This window comes from Sebastes fasciatus, chromosome 11, assembly GCF_043250625.1.
Source record: "Sebastes fasciatus isolate fSebFas1 chromosome 11, fSebFas1.pri, whole genome shotgun sequence".
NCBI lineage: Eukaryota > Metazoa > Chordata > Actinopteri > Perciformes > Sebastidae > Sebastes > Sebastes fasciatus.
The window spans coordinates 35963899-35988919 of NC_133805.1; the positions used below are offsets into that span (position 1 = coordinate 35963899).

At 41.0% G+C, this 25021-nt stretch overlaps 1 protein-coding gene across 1 annotated transcript in view; it reads right to left on the reverse strand.

The window, feature by feature from the left end:
• LOC141777812 (xenotropic and polytropic retrovirus receptor 1 homolog) overlaps positions 1–25021 on the reverse strand; it is a 74566-nt gene that overhangs the window by 19767 nt on the left and 29778 nt on the right. The window contains exons 2-6 of the mRNA XM_074652398.1: positions 16679–16730; positions 6154–6255; positions 5807–6030; positions 4507–4656; positions 4201–4284 (exon numbers count right to left, since the gene is read on the reverse strand). Coding sequence (XP_074508499.1) covers positions 4201–4284; positions 4507–4656; positions 5807–6030; positions 6154–6255; positions 16679–16730 — 612 coding nt within the window. The remainder of the gene's footprint in view (positions 1–4200; positions 4285–4506; positions 4657–5806; positions 6031–6153; positions 6256–16678; positions 16731–25021) is intronic.

Here is a 25021-nt window from a genome sequence, read left to right on the forward strand (position 1 = left end):
TCCTGGCTGTGTTTAATAGATATTCCAGGGTTATTAAAAATGATGGACATGCAAGAAATGTCAAAGAGGTAGGCCATCTGTCAGCATTAAGATGGTTCTGAGCTTGTTGTTCAGTAACTCACTATCACTATCAAACTAATAATGTTTGAAACTGCACTTACAACTTATTCTCCACTTCCACTACCTAACACTTTTTTATAACATGGATAATTTATTGAACTAATTCATCTGGAATAATAAAAAGGCCGGACTCCAACTAAGGCTATCATATTTACCGTATGAAAGAGGAGGGCTTCAACTCCCCAATATGAAATGGTACTACTGGGCTGCCCAGTTAAGATCAGCAGTGGATTACTTCTCTGTGGCTCCCTTCCCAGTTTGGGACACTATAGAGCAGATATAAATATGATATATAATATATAATATATAGGATTTCCTCTCAGCAAGGGTCAAAAAGCTAGAATCCTTTTCTGACCACTAGCTATACTCAATTCTGATTGGTCAATCACGGCGTTCTGAGGTCTGTTATTTCTGTATTACAGACCGTTGCTGTGTATAACAGACCGTTGCTGTCTATAACGTATAACAGACCGTTGCTATGTATAACAGACCGTTGCTGTGTATAACAGACCGTTGCTATGTATAACAGACCGTTGCTGTGTATAACAGACCGTTGCTGTGTATAACAGACCGTTGCTTTGTATAACAGACCGTTGCAATGGGCGCAGCTCTGATGTCGGACTCTGGAGGACCGTTTTTGTGTCAAATGATTGATTTCTTCAGTAAGTATCCGTGTATACAATACTGTATATAATAAGCAGGATAATGTACAGCTAGCTGGTCATTGCTGTGAAAGAATTCCCTTTAGGTTGATGAGACCCCGATGCAAATGCAGCATCGCCCTGTCGGGGATTCTCTCACAACAATGACCCTCTCGCTGTATATTATCCCTTACTTGTAAACTTATTCAAAAGATTCATCTTCCAAAATGCTAGAGGCATGGAGAATTGATATGAAGGAGGATATTCATGAAGCTGATTGAAACAGCTTGTTTTAAGGCCCAGACGCAGTCTGTTAATACAAAACTTATTATTATGTTATTACAATACAAATAGTGAATGCAAACTGATTTTACACCTAGCAGATTGAGTTAAATGTTCCCTAATGATCCAGATTTGTGTGTAAAGTTCTGAAAGGAATAAGGTACATTAATTCATTCTTTATGGGAGAGTACTAAGCTACAACGCTTCTGGAAGAGCGAGGTTGAGTGTATGAGCCTTATAATTGGAAAGGAAATTCCTTTAGGAGCCAAGCTTTGTGTAGTGGAAACACACCCTGAAGACTGAAGCAGTCACTGCTCATTGTTTTTTGTCAATATTCTTCTTCCTAGGAAATCTGCCTTATAGGGGTGTGACGATTCACTCAGCTCACGATACGATACACGATATTGGGTTCACGATCTCGATACGATATTATAACAATAATTTTAACTAAACTTAAATGATGAAAATAAACTGGGGAAAAAAAGTTTGGAAACTTGTGTTTGGTGGATTATTTCTCTGTTGTTACAATGCTAATGGTCATTGTATTTTACATGGTTGGAAAGCCTGTTTATTTACCTTCACAATGATGTCCAACTTGTAAGGATCATGCATTTGTGGGATGAGCAGCACAGCTGATTATGTGGGTAGTGCCCAAGAAAAATGTGCCAAAATGCTCTGCCAATGGTAAACAGTGTATTCTCATAAGGCTACCAGGAAGCCTGCAATGACTGTCCTTCACCGTCAGGCCCGTTTGCGCTGGTGTCGACAACACAGACAATGGAACCTGAACATGTGGGGGAATGTCATGGTCAGTGATGAGTCCAGGGTCTGTCTGCAAAGTTGGATGGCAGGGTGAAAGTATGGAGACGACGCGGAGAACGCTATGCTGATTATTGAACCGATGGAGTAACAGCTTTTGGTGGCGGCATCTCCCTCACTGGCAAAACAAGGCTTGTCATCATTGAAGGCCATCTCAATGCAGGGAGATATTCGGATGAGATTCTGCAGCCAGTGGCGATCCCATACCTCCACAATCCGGGACCTGACTTCATCCTCCAAGATGACAACGCTCGCCCCCACAGAGCCAGGGTTATCACAGACTACCTCCACAATGTGGGAATAGAGAGAATGGAACGGCCTGCCAAGAGTCCAGACCTCAACCCAATTCAACACTTGTGGGATCAGCTTGGGCGTGCTATACGTGTTAGAGTGACCGACACAACCACGCTGGCTGACCTGCAACCAATCCTGGTTGAGGAATGGAACGCCATCCCACAGCAACGTGTGACCAGGTTGGTGACCAGCATGAGGAGGAGGTGCCAGGCTGTTGTGGCTGCGTATGGATCTTCCACCGCTACGGAGGCTCCTGACGGTGTATTAAATGAATAAAGTGTAAAATAGCCAATATGTCTTGTTTGTTCTTTGTTACTGATAGAGAGTTCAATCATCCAATCCACCAAACAACTCAAAACAAGAGTCAACACCAACAGGAGAATACACTGTTTAGCATTACAGTACATTTTTCTTGGGCACTACCCACATAATCAGCTGTGCTGCTCATCCCACAAATGCATGATCATCCCACAAATGCATGATCCTTACAAGTTGGACATCATTGTGAAGGTAAATAAACAGGCTTTCCAACCATGTAAAATACAATACCAATTAGTATTTTAACAACAGAGAAATAATCCACCAAACACAAGTTTCCAAACTTTTTTTCCCAGTTAATATGACTGAAAAAGTAGCCTTTTATTCAAAATACACAAAATGCAAAACAATGCTGTTGTTTGCCCTATAAATCATTTTTTTTATTGCATCAGTCCTTCCTCCTGTCCTCTGCTGATATCACTCACTGCTGCAGGTAACATTAGGGCTGGTGTGGGGGGAGGGGGGGTCTTTGTCTCAGCCAGCTGATCAGTTTACCAGTCAGATACATGACAAACTAACCTGAACAGTGAGACTACACAGCCTACTGCCAGCTTTAGTTTCAGTTTTGTGCAACCAAGGGTTTTGTCGTTTTTGCGATATTTCGTGGCACGATGTTTCGTCACACCCCTACTGCCTTCCCATGAATGAACATGCACATAGGTCCAGGCCTGTGCTAAACTTCCTCAGCTGGCTTTATGGGCCACTAGTCCTGATGGTGGCGCTACAGCAAACGTCTAAAGTTTCAGACTTTAATTCAGAACAAATCAGCCGTACGTGCTACAACTTTGCAACTTCCACCTGATTGTAGCCCAGGTGAGCAGACATGTTCATATGATTCAACCTGGCAGGAGTTATGAAGTCCATCGCTCAGTTTTGGTAGTTTTAGTAAAACTAATTTAACTATCTCCTCCTACTGTTTTTGCTCAATTGACACCAAACTTCTGCATCTTCAGACTGTCCTCCAAGAAACCATCCAGACAGATTTTTGAATTATAAAAAACTAAATTGAGCCCACAGTGCATCAGAATGTTTTAGTGTAAACAGTACTGTACACAGATACTGTACATTCTCGCTAAATAGCTTCAATGTTCCAATGTATTTTGAATTATATCCTCATGTGAACCATTGCAGTCAATGCAAATGCAAACATCAGTTTGGCACTTATAGAGCGATCAATCTTTATTAAAATAAACTACTGACAAATTCTCAGAATTTTGTCTTGAAAACTGAATTTTTGACACTAGTGGAAGGTGGATAAAGGAACTGGCAGCCTGTCTAGCTTTGAGAGACTGACTTGTATTGTAAAAAGGAAAGACAAAAACTTTGCTCGCTCGTGGAGCCCCTATATGGAGTTTTTGGAAACTCATGATTCGGAATGATTTGAAACTGTACACTGGTGTGATTTTTTTTTGTTTCCAAATCCAGAAAATCAAAACTTATATCGTGTCTAACTTTTGGAACAACAAACATGCATGTCTAGGTCAGTCTTTCTTACACCATGACAATTCAAATTGGGCATCTGGTCGGTCACTTTGTCGACAACTGTTAGGAAAGGAAACTTTCTGTGGGTGAAAGTTTGATTTTGTGCAATAAAAGGACAACAGGAGCATGGACCTTTAGTTTCTGACCCTTCACAGAAGCAGTTCAAGTGACAGCAGAGGATGTGGACTTTAGGAACAGTGTGTGTGTGTGTGTGTGTGTGTGTGTGTGTGTGTGTGTGTGAGACCTGTGCAGCTCCCAGGGGGGGTACCCTCAGCCTCTTCATGGCCTTCTGCCTGTCACCACCTTCCAACTCTGTTGTGACCAATGCCTGAAAGACACAGAGAGAGAATTATGAGGGCTGAAAATAACTGATATATTGAGGGCTGGTAAGTGTTTCTTACCACTGCTTTTTAATTATAATATTGACATTGTGAATCTTGTACAACCTTCTTTACTTAACTACAGCAATGCTAATTAAGCATATGTGCATTTTAGTGCGTGTGTGTGTGTGTGTGTGTGTGTGTGTGTGTGTGTGTGTGTGTGTGTGCACCTCTGTCTCAGAGATGAGCTGTGTGATTTTCTTGCATGTGTAAAATGGAGCCACTTCAACATGGACCACCCTCCAGTCAGCCCCCCTCGACGTCTCCAAAATTTTGTCGTGCTTCTTCAGGATTTTCCTGAAACCGGTGAAGTTCAGGTTCTACAGAGACAGACCAGACAGGGAGACAGAGAAAGGTGTTTAAAGAAAGAAGAATGAAACCTGTCAAACCAAAAGCAGCTGATTAAACACAGCTGATGAAAGACGTGAAACTAGAAATGACTTCAATATGACTGAAGGCTCTGCATGTTGTACAGCTGTGTTTAGTAAAGCAGATAACAGGTAGACTGAACGTGCAGTATATCATCTATCTGCATCCACTGAAATGATATAGTGGCTTAATACACACATGTAATCAGAACCACATCATGTTGAGGATTATTCTATTCATTACGTAAAGCTGTTTGAACTGACTTATGGGCTGTAAACACAACAACTGACAGGTTATACAGTTGTTATGACCATTCCTACATCCAGCAGGCACAGAGCAGCATTAGCATTCATCTGGAGTCCACTTTTTAAGTCCAGTATTATACATCTATTAAATATCTGTCTCTTTCTATCTGACAGGTAAGGTACAGTGGGTTTATCAGTGAGTACAGTTGCAGGCCAGCTCAGTAGAGCTGAGAGGAACTGCATAGTTGGTGATCATTCTGGGATGGTTCGTCACTATAACACCTATCACACTGCACACAGTCTTCTTATCCATTAGAAACATATTGATTAGTGCAGCTTTCTCATAGACGATGGGAAAACTGGTCAAACTGCAGTTAGTCTTTATTGTCCTCTTGACCTTTTGGCAACGAGTTCTGTTATTAGTATCACATATACAGCAGCCACAACAAATTGATATTCTCTCTCTACAACGAATTATGATTAGTCTGGTGAAACTGGGTATATGTTATAACAGCTGTAGGCCTGCTGTCTGTGTCAACCTTTGAGCAAATTCACTTTATAGTTAATGGTTATTATGTTGTATATACTGTGTGAACTTTATAAGACATGTGTTACTTTATTTTTAGGGTGCCTTTTAAACATCTTGCCATGGACAACAAATGAAAACTAGCCCTTTAGGCTAACTGGATCATTTCCAGATTGATTTTGTTGGGTTCAATGAGCATTGCTGTCAAATAAACTAGTAAAATAAACGCTAAATAAATGGTCTTCATGGGAACAATAAAAAACTGAATCAAGCTCTGAAAAAGTGTCCCCATGTCTACTGTGAGACAGAGTGAGAGTGTGTGAAGTGCACCTGATAGTTCTGCAGCAGTATGAGGCTGAGGTAGAACTCGGAGAAGGCCAGCTGCAGGTCTTTTATGTTTCGGTGTTTGCATCGCTCCTGCTGCGACAGGGCGAACACCGTCTTCCTCCTTCTCAGGCCCCGCCCGCTGGCCCAGCTCTCCCTCTGGGCGTCCAACGAGGACTGCAGCTCGTTCTGCAGCGTGGCGAAGCGCCGCTGAGCCTCAGCCAGCTTTTCTGGAGGGAAACAGATAAAGAGGATTTTAAAGATAGAAAGCCTCTGCAGGTTAATAAGCACAACAAACTGTCAGAGCTATATCTAGATGAGTGATTCACTGTGGCAGTAGTTGTAGTTATTACCAGAGTAGAAGGTGTTGATCTTGGCCAGTTCTTTTTCACATGTCTGGAAGAACTTCTCCTCAAACTTGGCATAGTACCTCTTAACTGTATCCTCATCTGTGACTGCAACAAGACAAGAGTTGTTAGATTTGTGAAACTTCAACAACAGAGTGAAGACTATTTGTCTCACAGCACTGATTGAACCCCCTCAATGGAGCTGAATGTAGATAGAACATGAACAGGAGGCAGAAAGGGAATGTGAAGAGAGGACAGCAAAGGCAGAACAAGGACAAGGAAGTGGGAACGGAGTATGTGAATGTTTAGTGCATCAAAGCCTGGTCGTGTCCTGCTCTGACCAGCAGATGGAGCAGTGAGACAGCAGCAGGGCCTCCAGCTCTGACAACACTGTTCCAACGCTGGATTCTCTGTTGTTTTCTATGAACACTTGCATTTTTAAACCCTCATCTTGACTGAAAATTCCATTCTTCATCATGATTATAGATGACGAGTTTAAAACTGTGCTTTTTATAAGGAATTGTATGCAACACTACTACAATGTAGTTTTGTCCTTGACTAATGTCTGTATTCAAGGAAGGCAAAGGGATTCCCTGACACAGTATTACTTGTAATGGCTCTTTTTTTAAAACCAAAAATATGGCTTTAGACAATTGCTTCAACAACCATCATGTACGTTTATTGCAAGTCACACTGTATGAGAGTCTAATAAAATCGATATCAGACTGTCTGGTACAGTAGTTTGAGGTTACCAGGTTGTGTAATGAGGGGGTGGTGCATTGTATCGCTACAATGACGCTACATTAGCTCACATCATCCATTTGTATTGCTCTCTTGCTTTGAAAATACAGCAGAACAGGAAACATGCCTCGGCCATAGTGCTGTTCTTTCGTTTCGCCTCCATCATTTTGGTTTGTGTGTTTTTCTTTGTAAATGAATTGTTGCACCAGCCAGTGTATTGTGCACCATTTCCGTGTCTGTATTCTGATTGGTTGGTTTGTAGATGTGGGTCGTAGCAGCCTGCTGCAGGCTTTCTTTGGTCACCAAAGCTCCAAATCGTCCGTCAGTGGATATGTCCCGCTGCAATCTAGGACCAGGTTCCTCTCACGATTATCAACTTTGGTCTCAGACAGCCCAGAGTCGCTCAGTGTAAGGAGGCCTTTACTGGAACACTTGAATAGAACAGAGCCCTTCTTAATGTTACTTCTATTTTTCCTACTACAACAAGTAAATAGATTTGCTGTTAAATTTGTTATTGGCTATTATCATGTAGTCTAATCCTAACAAAAGAGCGGAGAATAATGCTCTCTGTGATTTCACCTGATCTGTAGAAATTAATCATTTGTTCTTCATTTCATCTTCTATTATTTGCTTTTACTGCTGAGCTGACCCACCCTCTGATCCTTTACATTTCATTGTAATGTGGGCCCCTGTGTTAACCTACATATGACAGATAAAAGTGAACTTTATGTTTGGATCCGTTCAACACCAAGACTTCATCATCACACTACTCAACAACAGCACATGGTCCTGTTCTGGACCCTGAAGGAGACACAGCAGCATAGTCACGTGCCTTCTTTACCACTTTTTCACTTTCAAATAAACAGCCATTCACCAGAACCTTCTGCTCTGTCAAAAAATATTAAATCTATAACACACGTTCATAAGACAAAAAAAGACATATAAGACAAACTAAATTTAGAAACCAATCTTTTGAAAATGGCACAGGATCAAGTTTTCCATCAAAGTTTAGTATTATTTGTTTTTTTAAATGGGAAGAAGTGGCCTGACAGCATCTGATTTGTACTCCTTAAGTTGTTTAGGAGAATTATGTTGATATCAATGTTATATTTACTTGTATGCCAAATACCATGCTAAAAGGTTGAAGTCCTGTTCCTCCCATTGAGTCAAATGTTTTTTATATAGTTTGACCAGAACAGAGTCCTGTAATTTCCATCAAAAAAGGACACAGTTGTGTCCAACCACTAACTTGTAGCCACTGTCACGTCAACAACAAGCCAACAACAGACGGGCAGGTGGTTTTGAGTCAGACTCTGCAGACTCAGTGATTCATTGTGTTTCAGACTGGCTGCTTTTAGACAAGACACCAAATTAACTAAATTGGAGTGTCCCAACCACTACCCCCACCCCCCCCCCCCCACCCCTCTCTCTCTCACCAGTGCACAAACACACAAACAGCCACCACAGTCAGACTACTGTAATCTCCTTATCCTTTTTTAGCCTTATTCTGCTCTTTTCGCTCTGTGTCTCGGCTCATGTCATCATGATTATTATCATTATTATCATTATGACATGTCTGTCTCTCGGTAATAGGCTATACTTTCCATTTGGCAATTGATGTTTTTTAGCTCCATTTTTCAGCAACACCCTGCTTTACTCTCACACAGTTACACACATTCACAGCTGGAAGGCAGCCAGTAAACAGCCAACAGGGCTCTGTGTCTTGCTCAAAGGCACTTGAACTGTTCAGCAGTTAGAGGGAGAGAACAGCATGACATTTCATTTAAAGGTTGCTTTACCCAAGTTACAAAAGAATCAAACATATTGTTCTCTTATCTAGTGGTATCTAGTCATGCAGATAGATTTCTTTGCATTGGTCCAGGTTTTGAGATTTCTTTCTCGGAGATTTATGCATCCACTTCAATAAAATTAACGTACACTTATGATGTTCAGAGCATTAAAAAATGACTTTCTTTCTCTGTCAACCTCTCTTTCCAGTGTTTCAATTACTGTGGATAACACAGACAATATTGTCAACATTTTATCAGGAACTATTTCTTCTGTGGAAAGTAGTTCCAGTTATTACCGTTCACCGTGAAGTCTGTGGATAATGAGGCCATTGCTTTGGAAAGACAAGTAGCTGCTGGATTTTTTCAATTTAAATTTTCAATGCTTTGAACACACCTTTTTCTTTATGATGCAAACTCTATGAAGAATTTTGTGCTCTTGTAAATAATGTATTCAAAAAACACATTGATTGTGTATGGTTTTGATGATTTAGAAGTGTTGCACCTTTTTGTTTTGTTTTTTATGTTATGTCACTCTCGCTGCTAGGGCTGTGTATTGGCAAGAATCTGGGGATACGATACGTATCTTGATACTGGGGTAACGATTGGATAGAAGGTGATATATTGCGATTTTTTAAATTTAATTTTAGGAAAGCTGCCATAGTATAAAGAACACCAGCAATACACCATTTTGAAATAAGCAAAAATAAAAATATTTATACTGCATGCAAAAACGGCATGGTTTTTTGCCTCAAACTGCATGTGATTATCATAAAGTGGGCATGTCTGTAAAGGGAAGACTCGAGAGAACCCAGAGAACCCATTTTCATTCACATACTGTATCTTGAGGTATGTGGTCCAAGGGACCCCTGTGAAAATTGCCATACCAGTTTTTCCTCACCAAAATTTTGCGTAACTTTGTAGCATTATTTATCAATTTATTAATGATTTCATAAGATTCTTTACAGTTTCATATGATGCCAGTACCTTCACTCTAGCTCTAAAAACGAGCCCGCTACAACTTCCAAAAGACTGAATAGCGGCCGGCCCCGACGGCGGGCAGTCTGATTTTTCACAGGTTAATTACAAATCAATACAATGTTTTGGAGAATCAATGCAGTTTTGCACAACAAAATATTGTGATACTGATACTCATGTTATATATATGTTATATATATATATAGTTATATATATATATTATATATATATATATATATGTATATATATTATATATATATATATAGTTATATATATATATATTATATATAACTATATATATATAACTATATATATATATATATATATATATAACTATATATATATATATAACTATATATATATATATAGTTATATATATATATATATATATATAGTTATATATATATAGTTATATATATATAGTTATATATATATATATATAACTATTTATATATATATATATATATATATATATAGTTATATATATATATATAACTATATATAACTATATATAACTATATATATATATAACTATATATATATAGTTATATATATATATATATCTATATATATATAGTTATATATATATATATATATATATATAACTATTTATATATATATATATAGTTATATATATATATATATAACTATATATATATATATATATATATATATATATATATATATATATATATATATATATAGGGATGCAAATTTTGGGATATAGGGATGCAAATTTTGAATGCTTTCTCACCAATAGCTGACCCTCATTAACCGTTAACTGAAAAGATTAGTGCCTCGCATACAGAGGTGCTGTGGCTGAAGTGCCTAACAAGCCGCAGGGTTTCCGCCTGTGTATTGCAAACCTGGCGGTGACTCCCCACCAGGCCAAAGCATCGGGGAGTTATGTATTTTTAAGATGTTTTTAAGCTAAAAAGTAGCAGACTCCTTTAATGAATAACCTGCGTAGGTTGTGTGTTTAACTTTAACGAGTGTTGGTGTTTGCAGTCAGGAGAGAGAGAAACAGACAGAGCAAGGGAGTGTGTGTGTGTGTGTTGTGTGTGTGTGTGTGTGTGTGTGTGTGTGTGTGTGTGTGTGTGTGTGTGTGTGTGTGTGTGTGTGTGTGTGTGTGTGTGTGTGTGTGTGACGGTGAGATGAAGTCTGCCGTAACTAGCTGTGAGCGTAGCAGTGCAGTGTGTGTGTACAGTTCAGGCTGTCGGTGAATAAATGCTACAACTCCTCAAGACACAAGCTAAGTTCCAGTGTCTTGTAGGGTTTTTCCATACATGACTCGGAGCGTCAGCCCAGCACAGCAGGGATTTACATCTCCATTACAACAGGGCTACCTGCTTGAGGGTGTGTGTAACCACGGCTGTATAACGGTGATGAACACATTGCATTTCCTATATTCTTCACATAGATGTTCCCCCCTAGGGCTAGATCTAGGGCTGGGCGATAAAACAATTTAGAACATTTTCACAATAAAATCTTCCACAATAACGATGCTATTGATGAGATTTATTTTTGGAATATTTTTTAATCCATTTTACACTCAACGAACAGCCAATACGTCAGAGGCTCCACCGTCCAATGACCAACTCCGCTGCTACCCTAGTCATAATTGACCCTTCGCTAAGTCAATCATAGCGTAGCAATGGCAAGTTCTGACCAGGGTCCGACAACTTTATGTCTCTGCTCCGTAGACTCTCATGCAGTCGTTTCAGATCTTCTTCATTTTCAGGCTGGTAGTGGATTTGGAGCTAGTCATGGTTAAATGTTGTCTAATAGTGATACCCGCAGAGGTTGGAAGGAGATAAACCTTTCTAAAGTGTTACGTCTCTAATTAAAAACCTCTGGAGCTAACATTAGCAGAGTACTTTAGCATATCATTAACGGGTGTTAGCACTATGCTACGCTAGCTACTGAAGGTATATCGAATGTATACATATGCTGCTTTTGCCTTGTAATGATTGTAACAGTGAATAAAGACCTACCGGCTTTACAGGAACAGTGTTGTTCCTTCATTTCATCGTCTTCTGTCTGGATCACCAGGAGATGGTGGTTCACTGTTACACAGGGATCTGTAGCTTTAGCTTCTATCCTTATCTTTTTAACCTGTTGTCAATGCGGGGGTGGCAGGTATGGCAGGCTAACAAAGGGGATTCATTTTGGTCATTTTGCTAACAAGGGTGATGGTATCCCCGTTCTCAAACCGCCTACTGGCGCTGCTCATCTCTATTTTTACGCACCTGGTCTATTTTGTTTTCTCTACGCGGCTCTGCAACAGGTAGAAACTACTTAGAACGGAGTAAAAAACAAGTACGTCTGTTTAAAAATGATTTAAATAAATACCTCACTGTGACGCCAAAGAACAACCTTGTGGGTGTTTTTACATTTCACATTAAAATAAATCAATCAAATCAATGTGTATCCATGATCCAGTAAGGCTGGCCCGCAACCACACACTCCAGAGACGGACTCTGTGTAGCAGGTAAAAAACCCTGCTCCACCCATGTGACACATCGTGTCCATGCCCCATGTATTTCGGCCGTATGACAAGTCATAGAAAAATTCTTAAAATAAAGTGAAGTAAAGACAATGGCACAAACCGCTGGGTGGATTTATGCATTAGCCAGAAGATGAGAATGGAACAACCCGTGAATCACAGTGGGTGGCAACATGTGACTCTAGACTTCTGTAAATAACATAGAGCCATACATAGGGATAGTGTCGGACCCATTGAACATGCTGCAAATTAGTCAGTCAATGAGCCATACCAAGAATATATCTCACCAAACACTACAACATGGATAAAATACATAAACTGTAACTGTAGTGCATAACGCACCATTTCACTGTTAGAAAACTACTTGAAAGCCATGCTACTATTTACTAATTAGCAAGAACAAAGCACAGCTGTGGCTGATGAGAATGTCATTAGGTTTGCAGGTGTTTGGTCATGAATTAAAGTAGTGGACAAATCTAAAAATCTGATCTGATGATGGCGTTAGAAGAAACGTCAGAGGATAATCAAAGTTATTTAAATATATCCTGAAGGGAAGATGAATGCCTCTACCTAATTTAATGGTAATCAATTTAATAGTCGTTGAGACATTTCACTAAAAACCACAAATGATGACAAGAAGTCAGAGGTATTAAAGTATTATTTTACCGGTGTCTCTGTAACGTGTTAAAGTATTATTTTACCGTGTGTCTCTGTAACGTGTTAAAGTGTTAATTTACCGTGTGTCTCTGTAACGTGTTAAAGTGTTATTTTACCGTGTGTCTCTGTAACGTGTTAACGTATAATTTTACCGTGTGTCTCTGTAACGTGTTAAAGTGTTATTTTACCGTTTGTCTCTGTAACGTGTTGAAGTGTTATTTTACCATGTGTCTCTGTAACGTGTTAAAGTGTTATTTTACCATGTGTCTCTGTAATGTGTTAAAGTGTTATTTAACTGGTGTCTCTGTAACGTGTTAAAGTATTATTTTACCGTGTGTCTCTGTAACGTGTTAAAGTGTTATTTAACTGGTGTCAAAGTATTATTTTACCGTGTGTCTCTGTAACGTGTTAACGTAGAATTTTACCATGTGTCTCTGTAACGTGTTAAAGTATTATTTTACCGTGTGTCTCTGTAACGTCTTAAAGTATTATTTTACCGTTTGTCTCTGTAACGTCTTGAAGTGTTATTTTACCATGTGTCTCTGTAACGTGTTAAAGTGTTATTTTACCATGTGTCTCTGTAACGTGTTAAAGTGTTATTTAACTGGTGTCTCTGTAACGTGTTAAAGTGTTATTTTACCGTTTGTCTCTGTAACGTGTTAAAGTATTATTTTACCATGTGTCTCTGTAACGTGTTAAAGTGTTATTTTACCATGTGTCTCTGTAACGTGTTAAAGTGTAATTTAACTGGTGTCTCTGTAACGTGTTAAAGTGTTATTTAACTGGTGTCTCTGTAACGTGTTAAAGTATTATTTTACCGTGTGTCTCTGTAACATGTTAACGTATAATTTTACCGTGTGTCTCTGTAACGTGTTAACGTATAATTTTACCGTGTGTCTCTGTAACGTGTTAACGTATAATTTGACCATGTATCTCTGTAACGTGTTAACACTGTTTAATAAGTGATATCAGAATCAGAAATACTTTATTAATCCCTGGGGGAATTTACAGTTGTTCCATAATATAATGAAAATACATATATAAACATAGAGAAGTTATAAGAAAAATAGAAAAAAGAATACAGATGAAATGTAAATATGTGTGCATTGTCAAAAATAAATGCAAATATAAAATGAAAAGAAATCACATGAACTGAAGTATAGGGGACATCAGATTACTGCATACCATTTCATTTTTGTAATGAATACATTTTTACATTTAAACATTTTTAATTAATATATATATATTTTTTTTAAGTTCCATGTTCTGTCATCTATTATTCCATTATTTTCCTGATGTTTTAGGTTTTTGCAGTGGTATAGTTTCAGTATTGGAGTCTCAATTTTGGTATTGAGATGGCATTAGTAGAAACATGGTGGTGCAACATGGCGGACTCCGTGAAGAGGACCCACTACTATCTAGATATAAACGGCTCATTCTAAGGAAATGAAAACACAAGGACTCTTATTTTCAGGTGATTATACACTAAAAGATATCATATATATTTATATAATATTCCATTTTTGCCAATAGAGTGCTCCAGGGATGAGGTATTTTTGTAGGCCAACCAGGAGGTTAGTAACGCCCTAGGTTGCCTCGACAAAGTCCATGGGATTGTTCTGACGTGTCGTCCAGCTTTATTTTCAGTCTATAGTCGAATTCCACAATTCAGTTCTACAGTATATAGTTCAGTCTTTTCACATGTTTTCAGCAATCATTTTCTAACATGTATAATGTGTTTAGAAACCTCTGATTTTACTCGACCCGGACTTTAATGGCTTACGGTGCTATTAAAAATGCCACAGTGTCTTTTTTGATACCATCACTGGTGGCCACCAAAAGTAAAACAAAATAAAATAATAATTCTACAAACACAGGCTTTAATCTTGATGAAAGCTTTGCTGAAACCTTGGTGATAAAACTGTGGATTGAATGGGTTAGATGAAGAGCAGCAGAAGAGTAACCAACACAGAAAACTGCTACCACTGTGCTGCATCACAGGCACTGATCACAACTACACAGCTGTCCTAACTGTATGTAAAGTCTTCACAGACCCAGCCACAGAAAACAACCATCTAACAGATCAAACTGATGTGATGGGGAAGCACAAATAGTATCCCACCAATGTTCCAGTGATTACAGATCATCAATGAAGTATTCACACAGATCAGCTAAATATTTTGAATGTTGTTCAATGTGCTGTCCTAGTACTGCACAACACCTGACAGGTACTACTGTAGGCCAACAATCTGGCATTTCACTCATTTTCTACTAGTCTGATTCTTTCTGTTGCCATGGAAAAGTTTTTGTGTCTTGTGTGTGTCCAGTGTCTCAGAGAGTCTGATGACCCTCTCATGAAAACTAATAACACACACAGCCAAACACCTGCCATCAGATCGATAAGCAGCTAGCAGATCTACAAGTGAAGCCAAATGCAGTGCAAGCGACCTGTGTAAGAAGTTGTGTGAGCTACTGTATATGCATGGGTTTGGTTTTGGGTTTGGCATGTGTGGTAGGCTTGTGTCTTTTTTGATGCTCTGGTAAAAACTCTACTTTACAAATTACATTGTTTTGTGGCTGATCGTGATTTGCTCAGTTTATGTTCTGTTGCGTCACATTTGTGACTGAAAGTAGGCCCCTGTAGTGGTGAAACTCATTTACCAACGTTTGTCAAAATAAGATGAAAGGAAAGATACCAGGAAAAGACATATTGTGCCAGTCACGCTGTGTTGTCATGCTGTAAGAGTGTGTAGTGCAGGGGCACAAGAGGCCTGTCATTACATGATGAAAAATAACTGCTTTTAAGATATTTTAAGACTCTTTGAGGCCTTACATTTTGGTCATATTGTGGCTGTTGTTCGTGTATTTTTTACAAAGACACATAATTAAACAGTAATGCAGGATGAGGTAGCCCCATATAAAAAGTAATTGAGAGGTAAAGCTGGAGGTAAAGAACTGCACATGCCAATCTTTACAGCAAAGTATAACATAACATACACTTTACCTATACATTCCTGTTTACATTCAGTTTATTCATTTACAATTACTGCACTCATTTATATTATTTTATATATGTACTGTATGTTTTATCCCTATATTTTAATTTTACATCTTAGATTCTCTTTTTATACATATTTAATGAGCATTGTTGGAGAGCCTGAGATCTACGACTTTCGTTGCCTAATTGTTGTGCACATGACTGTAGAATAGTCTAGCTCGAATGTCAAGAGAGGCGGTAGGTAGGCAGACTCAGCAGACACCATGACTTCCCAGAGGCGAATATTTGTTTACAGTGCTCTCCATTACACGTGTAACTGAGGCAAAATAACAGACATACAAGGAGAATAACTCAGAAGACTAACTCAGAGCAAATCAAACAAAAGGCAGCACAGCCTCACCTCTAATCCAACTGGACTATACAGGGTGTTACATTCACACCTACACTGCTTCCACCTATACCACAACAATGACGGCTGATCTAAACAGTAACCTTAATACAAGCAAGTTTCATGGCTCTGCGAGTTGATTTTGCTTTAAAATGAACTGGGAGGTAGAAGAATCACATTGAAAAATCACAGCTCCACTTGCATGAGCTGAGAAATGGTTGTCAGTAAGTTGTAAGCACATAGAATTTACAGGGCCGATTTACCGCAAAAACACTGGTATGATCCTGAGTCATTAAAGACACACATCTAATTGGGTTTCACATTCATAGGGTTTCTGCTCATTTGTTTGTCAATTTCAACTTCCTGTTTCCAACCCCAACAGCAGCTCCACATTCCTTGTTGTTATTAGTTGCTCAGAGGTCATCAGCCACCTAATAATGGAGCAGACCTTCCTGATGTGTGTGTGTAATTAATACCTTCAATAGATGGGGCCTGGTCCTGAGCAGCATACAGCATCTCTTTGAAAGCCTGCAGATACAACGAGAGAGAAATGATTCAATAATTCAATAGCAAACAATTACAAGAAATATTCATCTTGTGAAACGTCTCCATGAGGTGAAAACGTTGAGGCCCTGTTACATACATACTGTATACTGTACCCTTAGATCCCACTGGATAAGTATTTTGTCATAAAAAACAATGAACTGTCAAGTTAAAATGTAGTTTTTGTTATCATACTCAGCCACTGAATGAAAGTTAAAGTGATGACAGAAAGACTCTTATAGCAGTGGCAGTGTGAGGCAAAAACATCCCTCAAAGTGATGCATTATAAAAGAAGTTAAGCGCTATTAAACGTTAATTAGGGCCCGAGCACCGACAACACCGGGCCAGCGAAGGCCCTATTGAAACTGTAAGGATTATTCTATTGCCTTTTTGAGGCCTTTGCCATGCTCAAAAAGTTGTTCAACTTGGAACACTTATCAGACGTGGTGAAAAATTGTATATTTTAAGGGTGTTGGGCTCGGGTATTGCAAAATGCCTCTCTAGCGCCCCCTAGAAAGTTCGAAAAATTGAGCCCCTGCTCCGGTTTCACCTACATGTTTGAAATTTGGCAGACAGATGTAACATATGGAGACGCACTAAAACACATTTTTAGCGTTTTATAGGGGGTGTACTTTAACAAACTCCTCCTACAGATTTAATCAGACTGACATGAAATTTGGTCAGGACCATCTTAAGACCATTATAAGACCTTAAGGATACAAAAATATTAAAATGGTGAGTTTTCACCGAATGACCTGACCGTGGCCTGGCGGCCATTTGAGCCATTTGCTATGAAACACGAAGTTGTAACTCCACTGTACATAGTCCGATCTGCCCCAGATTTCTCAGACATGATGGTGGTCCAGTCCTGAGATCATTTTCATGTCAATATAGATTCATAGCCCCGCCCAAAGATGTTAGCCACGCCCCCTTTCATAACTCATGAACCGTTTTGTCGTAGTCTTGTGGGAGGTGTCATTGCACGCCGCATCAACGACGTGCGAGAAAGTGCGAGGGCCCGTTCATCGCTGCTCGCAGCTTTAATTCCAAATTGTATTCAATCACAATTTCTGTGATTAGTCCCAATTAGGGATGCTAATTTTGAAAAAAAAAATTAGCCGATATCCGACCCTTGTTAAACGATTATTAACCGTTAATGTGTCGCATGTAGCGTTGTACCAGCTGCAGTGTATGAGCACAACAGACAACTGAGTCCCCAGTTCACCGTCAGGAGAGTGACTGTAGCAGCCACAACGCTGCCTTCACTGTCCCCAGTTCACCGTCAGGAGAGTTACTGTAGCAGCCACGCTGCTGCGTTCACTGTCCCCAGTTCACCATCAGGAGAGTTACTTTAGCAGCCACGCTGCTGCGTTCACTGTCTCCAGTTCACCGTCAGGAGAGTTACTGTAGCAGCCACGGTGCTGCATTCACTGTCCCCAGTTCACCATCAGGAGAGTTACTTTAGCAGCCACGCTGCTGCGTTCACTATCTCCAGTTCACCGTCAGGAGAGTTATTGTAGCAGCCACGCTGCTGCGTTCACTGTCTCCAGTTCACCGTCAGGAGAGTTACTGTAGCAGCCACGCTGCTGCGTTCACTGTCTCCAGTTCACCGTCAGGAGAGTTACTGTAGCAGCCACGGTGCTGCGTTCACTGTCTCCAGTTCACCGTCAGGAGAGTTACTTTAGCAGCCACGGTGCTGCGTTCACTGTCCCCAGTTCACCGTCAGGAGAGTTACTATAGCAGCCACGGTGCTGCGTTCACTGTCCCCAGTTCACCGTCAGGAGAGTTACTGTAGCAGCCACGGTGCTGCGTTCACTGTCTCCAGTTCACCGTCAGGAGAGTTACTGTAGCAGCCACGGTGCTGCTTTCACTGTCCTCAGTTCACCACCAGGAGAGTTACTGTAGCAGCCACGGTGCTGCGTTCACTGTCTCCAGTTCACCGTCAGGAGAGTTACTGTAGCAGCCACGGTGCTGCTTTCAATGTCCTCAGTTCACCGTCAGGAGAGTTACTGTAGCAGCCACGGTGCTGCTTTCACTGTCCTCAGTTCACCGCCAGGAGAGTTACTGTAGCAGCCACGGTGCTGCTTTCACTGTCCTCAGTTCACCGTCAGGAGAGTTACTGTAGCAGCCACGGTGCTGCTTTCACTGTCCTCAGTTCACCACCAGGAGAGTTACTGTAGCAGCCACGCTGCTGTGTGTAGTGTCGCGGACATGCAGCCACTTTCCCGGTAAAAGTCTCCACCAAATCATTTAGTTTAGTTTAGTAGGTTGTCAGCTGTGTGTCTGCCCGGCGTAACGATAGCGTGTGTCCGACAGACCGTGTGTGTGTTTGTGCTACGTTAGCAGCTCTAGCATTGCTGGTGGCTTCGTGCTCGCCGTTGTTACACACACACGGTCTGTCAGCGTGGTGTAACTTTAGTGAGTGTTCGACAGACCGTGTGTGTGTGGCGGCGATGAGTGTGGGGTTGTCGGTGGCGTTCTAGCTGTGAACGTAGCTGTAGCAGTGTGTTGGTGAATAAATGCTACAACTCCTCAAGCTAACTTCCTGTTTCTTGCAACCAGTGTTGCCAGATCTCATGAGAGAAACAAGCAACCAGGTCTATAGAAACAAGCCCATAAGAAGCAACTCTCCCCATCCATCTATAGCTTGTAACTTTACATTTTTCTTGTTATAAACTTAGAGAATTTGAATATTTTATTTCAATTTGGTATTTCGTTTCATTTTTGCAAATAACTTTTTTTTCTGCAGCTGCACCACCATCCTGCTCACTCAGAAAAAATGACATATAATCTCCACCATTATTATTATGTTCCATGAGTGCCAATCACATCGTGAATCATTATTCATTGATTCTATGTTTCTGAGCTTCATACCGATTTTTACTGTTTAAACTGAAATACACGTTATGTGCAATAAACATTGTAGTGGAACTGCTCTAACAGACTGACTGTTGTGTACGGATCCTGCAACAGGACAAACTAGACCAGTATAGAGGAGAGACAGGAGCCCAAATAAGCAACTAGCCTACACTTTAGAAACGAGCCCAAAACACTGCAACCCGGAACCTGCGACTTTTCAGGAAAACAAACCAAAGTTGCTGATAATATTGATTATATATATATATTTAAATATTATTGATATTTATTTTAACTTGATTGTTTAGCTATAGCCTAAATATGGGTGCATTCATAAATTGTACCTTAAATTATCAGAGCATCATCTGAACTGTTGTTCAGAAATTCACAGTTGTAGTTTCAGAGCGCTCAGAACATCCTCTGGACACCCAACTGTTTTTGTTTAAGTTACAGCTACAATGAATCAGCCCACTCCTCCCTCTACTACCGCTGGTCCAAGCCAAAGACAAGCCCGAAGCTCCTTCACTACTGCAGCTTAGTGGGAGGATGACTGAAGAGAGGGTGAATGAGTGTCACCTAGCTGTGACCCAGCTCATAGTACGAGGGCTTCAGGTAACAGTCTGTCACTATACTGTATATTGAGTTGTGTTCATTTTTTTGGATATCGTAGTATAAAATGGTCTTATGTTAGTCTCATTACTCCACAATACAACACACAATCATTAAATGAAGTCAATTCAACACATGAAAATGATATATAATATATACATTTTACTGTAGGGAGAAGAGCAAGGAACTCAACCCCAAATATACCCCTCCCTCCAGAAGTTACCTCAGTGACACATTAATTCCTACCTGGCATGGTATAGAAAAGGCCAGTGTCATCACTGAGCTGAAGGACATGCCAAAGCTGACCATCACATCAGATGGGTGGACCAGTCAGTCAGGACCACTATCTAACTGTTACAGTGCACTACACAAGTCTGGGCAGTAAGAACAGAAGGTCACGGCCAGTCCGAATCAGAGTGGTGGTTGTGTGGTTCAAAAGCTCCTCAATGTCCAAAACAGTCTTGAAGGAAAAGCAGCAGCTCCTTGATAAGCATTCCCAAATAACAATTTAATTAAATATTCAAGTGTTCAGTAATTACATTTATATTGTTTCAGGCCGTTCACAACACTCGCCAAGACTTGATGTCAAGACGAGATGGAACTCGCTCTATCTAATGATAGAGATTCATGGAGCAGTATCTAGCCATCCAAGCAGCAGCCTTGAACCCACAACTGTAAAAGGCAATGACCTAGGACATCCTGGACCGCCTGAAGGATGAGGACTTTCATAAGTGAGAATTCTCTGCGGATGCTTTGCGTGGCGGCTGCGTGATTCACGCGTCGGGTGTTCACACCAGCTGCACACCAGCTGCGTTTCAACTGCGTGTCTGTTGCTGCAGCTGCTGCTGTCAGCCCTTTCTTTCTACATAGAGTTTGCCTTTTAATGGCCATTTCATTTCATTATAAATGTCATTTATATTTGTTTTAGACAGAGAAAGGTTAAGAAACATGTAGTAATTTGTAAATAATAGTAATAATCCACAATTACAACCCCGTACTATATTCATTCATGGAGCTCTTTAAGTCACTGCTTGTTTTACAACACTGTCCCGCACATATTTCAGAATAAAAGCCTCATGTTAACAAATGAAGGAATTCTGTCCACAGAAAAAATGCATGTGGGCTTTTATTTTGAAATGAAAGCAGGAAGTGTTGATTTAAAAATAAGTCTTTACTTTCTTTCATCTCCGTAACATATTCTACAGATAGACATCGAAACTGTAGTAATCTTGCTGGTATCATGTCAATATACTGTAAATAGATCACTTTTACTGTCTGTTGTTGCTGTGACCCGCGCGGCACGCATCGAAAATAGGCGCGACCTCGAATCTCTAGAAGATATCCAGCTGAGACGTGCGTCTCACGCGGGCAGTGTGGTTGCTCTAACCTGTTAACACTGACGCCGGAATAAAAACAACAGGTAACGCAGCCGCCACGCACTGCTGACATTCCCAGTGTGGAGGAGGCTTGAGGCCACTGCGATGGACCCCAGATTTAAAGGTAGGCCGGTGAGTAACGCCACCTGGGACAGGCTGAGGAAGGCAGCTGTTGAGGCCAATATGACTGGAGCAACACCAGGGCTGTCAGAGGAGCCGGAGGAGCCAGACTCAGAGCAGCAGCAACAGGAGGAGGAGTCTGAAGGAGAAGGAGAAGAAATGAAGGAGACAGACCCTCCATTGTTCAAACAAGGAGTGCTTTGGCAGAGTAGTTCTCAGAGGAGGACAGGGAGTTGAGGTTGACGAATCACAATGCAACAGAACACCTTGTCCCTCACCGTCAGCGAGCGTGTTGCAAAGACCTGCCTCCCACCCCCATGGCTGTAGATCCTGTGGTGTGGTGGTGGGAGGAGAGAGCTACTCTGCCCCTCCTTACAAACATTGCAACAAGCTACCTCTGCGCTAAAACCTCCTCCCAAGGCAGGATACAGTGGCGTGCAGCGGCCAGACGCACTGCACTCCCGGACCGGATCCCGGTATGGGCGACAGACTGCTGCACGGGTCCTTCAGGGCTGCTACAACAAGCTAACTGCTGTGTTAGCTAACACTAGTAGCTAGCTACAGCTCAATAAACAGGCCGAAATAAAAAGGATCTATTTTGTTATGTGTTTAAAAGTAGTTCACAATTTACACGTTATCATTTCTTTCCTAATTAGCAGCTGTCTGATACTTTACTGCCAGTTCATCACGTACATACAGTGGTAGAGACTGAAGACGACATTTGGACGTCATCATTGGACCAACACAATGTCAATCATGTATTCTGCTGGTTGTTGATTGGTAACAAGCTAAGGGAGGATGACCTCCCTTGGAGCATCATTTGACGTGTTTTGGCGAATCGCAGATAAACATGAAACAAATGAAATCCACTGAGTTGATAGATGTCCTGCCCTAAGGGAGGATAGCATGTCCCCGTCCTCCCTTGGCCCAACCACCACTTTCTTGCCTGCCCTGCAGGTGTTGCTGTTGAAGTATTTGAATGATGGATCTTTTTCCAAAGAAGAGAGAAAAATGATTTATCAAATGATACTGAGATTTGGTAATGATTCATTTCAACCAATTAATCTTTCATATTTTGATCTCCCTCTTGCCGCTCAAAATTAGAGGAGGCGCAACCTCCTCTGCCTCTATGGACCAGCCTCCACTGTATACAGTATATATGACAAATAAAGCGATGTTAATTCTGTTATTAATTTGTTTAAAACAACAAAAACAACCGTTAAGAGTACCGTCAAGGTACCGGAACAATAAGCAGTATCCATAAGAGTATTAGTACCGTTAAAATCTTAACAACACCCACCCCTACTCGCCGCTGGTGCTCCCTGTACCCTCTTTCCATGTGGGGGGGCTCACAGCACGACTGTCAACCGGGGCTTACTGCTTAATAACACATCATTTATTAGTTGATTTATATTTTGTATTAAGAATCTGAATCTGAAAAGCATTTAGTAAGTAATATCAAATAAATGTCAAATAAATGTTATGAAGTAAAAAGTACAATATTTCCCTCTGAGATGTAGTAGAGTAGAAGTGGGCTATAAAGTTACATAAAATGGAAATCCTCAAGTAGTACAACTACCTCAACCTTGTACTTAAGTGACAGTACTTAGTTCCATTCCACCACTACTAGAGCACAAAGCTGTTTACAGGTTCTTCATAGATCTAGCCTCTTAAATTTGTTCTCAAAGTGCACCAGATTGATGCATTCAATTTAAAAAGAACAACATTTTCTTGTGGGGGAGCATGCCTCCCGACCCCCCCTAGAGGGTCCGAGATCCACCTGCAACAGTCTCACATAATCATGTGGGAAACACTGCAAGACCACACAGTCTGGACAAACACAATGGGGCAGAACAGCAAATTGAATTGTAGTTGCCAGCTTTCTAACAATGATGTCGCCGACATGTGTTGACATCGCACGGATGCATTAGTATAATTTTGCCTTTGTTGCTCTGCCTCCATCATGTAATAATGCTGATGATGCAGCCAGCCAGTCTCCTTTATGCTCTGTGTTAGTAAATCTGCAGTGTATGCTGCAGCTTGTCTCTGCTGTGGAGAGGGCGAGTAGACAACATTCAGTCTCAGTAAGTACTAGTAGGACAGCAGGACAGTCGCTCTCTTTCATACTCTCTCGCTCAAGGGTTAGATAGTAGAGCGGTTAGTCAGTCAATGTTTCAGAATGCCAACAGAGCACAAGACCACAATGGCCTCACTGTGTGCCAGACTGCCTGCCAGCCAGTAAAAGATCGGGAGAGCTGGCTTCTGCGGCAAACAGCGGAGCAAGTCAAGGTCATGCTATAACCCACGCAGCCAGCCTATACTCACTGTTTCAGCAGTGCAGCCACTACAACAGTGTCAACAACAACACCACAACAGCAGAGATGTCCACTGAAATCAATAAGAGGGCAGGAAGATAACTCCCTTCCTCAAGTGTGCCTGTCAATCCACATTTACATTTAGAGTTACAATGGGCCCATTATGCCTAGTTCACACTCCACCACTTTAGCCATGATTTTCCACTTGCCGATCATTTTTGGAGCTCCTTGACAAAAGCCCCATATCAGAGGCAAATCTGCACTGTCTCGGCGTTTGCACGTTGCCGCTCGAGTGCCGTGTTTGAACTGTTCAGAGACGCGAGCCAACAGACTCGCTGATGCATTGCAGACACATCCTAGATATGTAGCAGGTTAAATATGTGGACCTGTTGGGGACTCTGTCAGGGAGCTACAGCCAATGAGAACGCGAGACAAAGGCTGAGGGGAAACTTAGTGGAGGGGTCGCCTGTAACAATAGGAACTTACTGTATGGGTTGTTGTTGCACCTAGAGTGTTGGCTGTTTGCATGAACACATACCACATGACTGATCTACGTAGGGGAAATAGTGAAGACATGGAAACAGGCCTATGGACTTGGTAAATGGTAAATGGACTTGCATTTATATAGCGTCTCTAGTCTTCTGACCACTCAAAGCTCTTTACACGAAATGTCAGCATTCACCCATTCACACACACATTCATACACTGATGGCAGAGGCTGCCATGCAGGGAGCCAACCTACCCATCAGGATCTGATCTAAATACTCATTCACACACCGATGGCTCAGCCTTCAGGAGCAGTTTGGGGTTCAGTGTCTTGTCCTTCGACATGTGGACTGGATGAGCCGGGGATCGAACCACTGACCTTCCGATTGGTGGACGACCCGGTCTACCTCTGAGCCACAGCTGCCTCTATTATGTGAACACGTGTGCCAACAACATCAACAAGCATGCTCAGTAGTAGGGGTGGGCAATATATCGAATATAGTCGATGTATCGC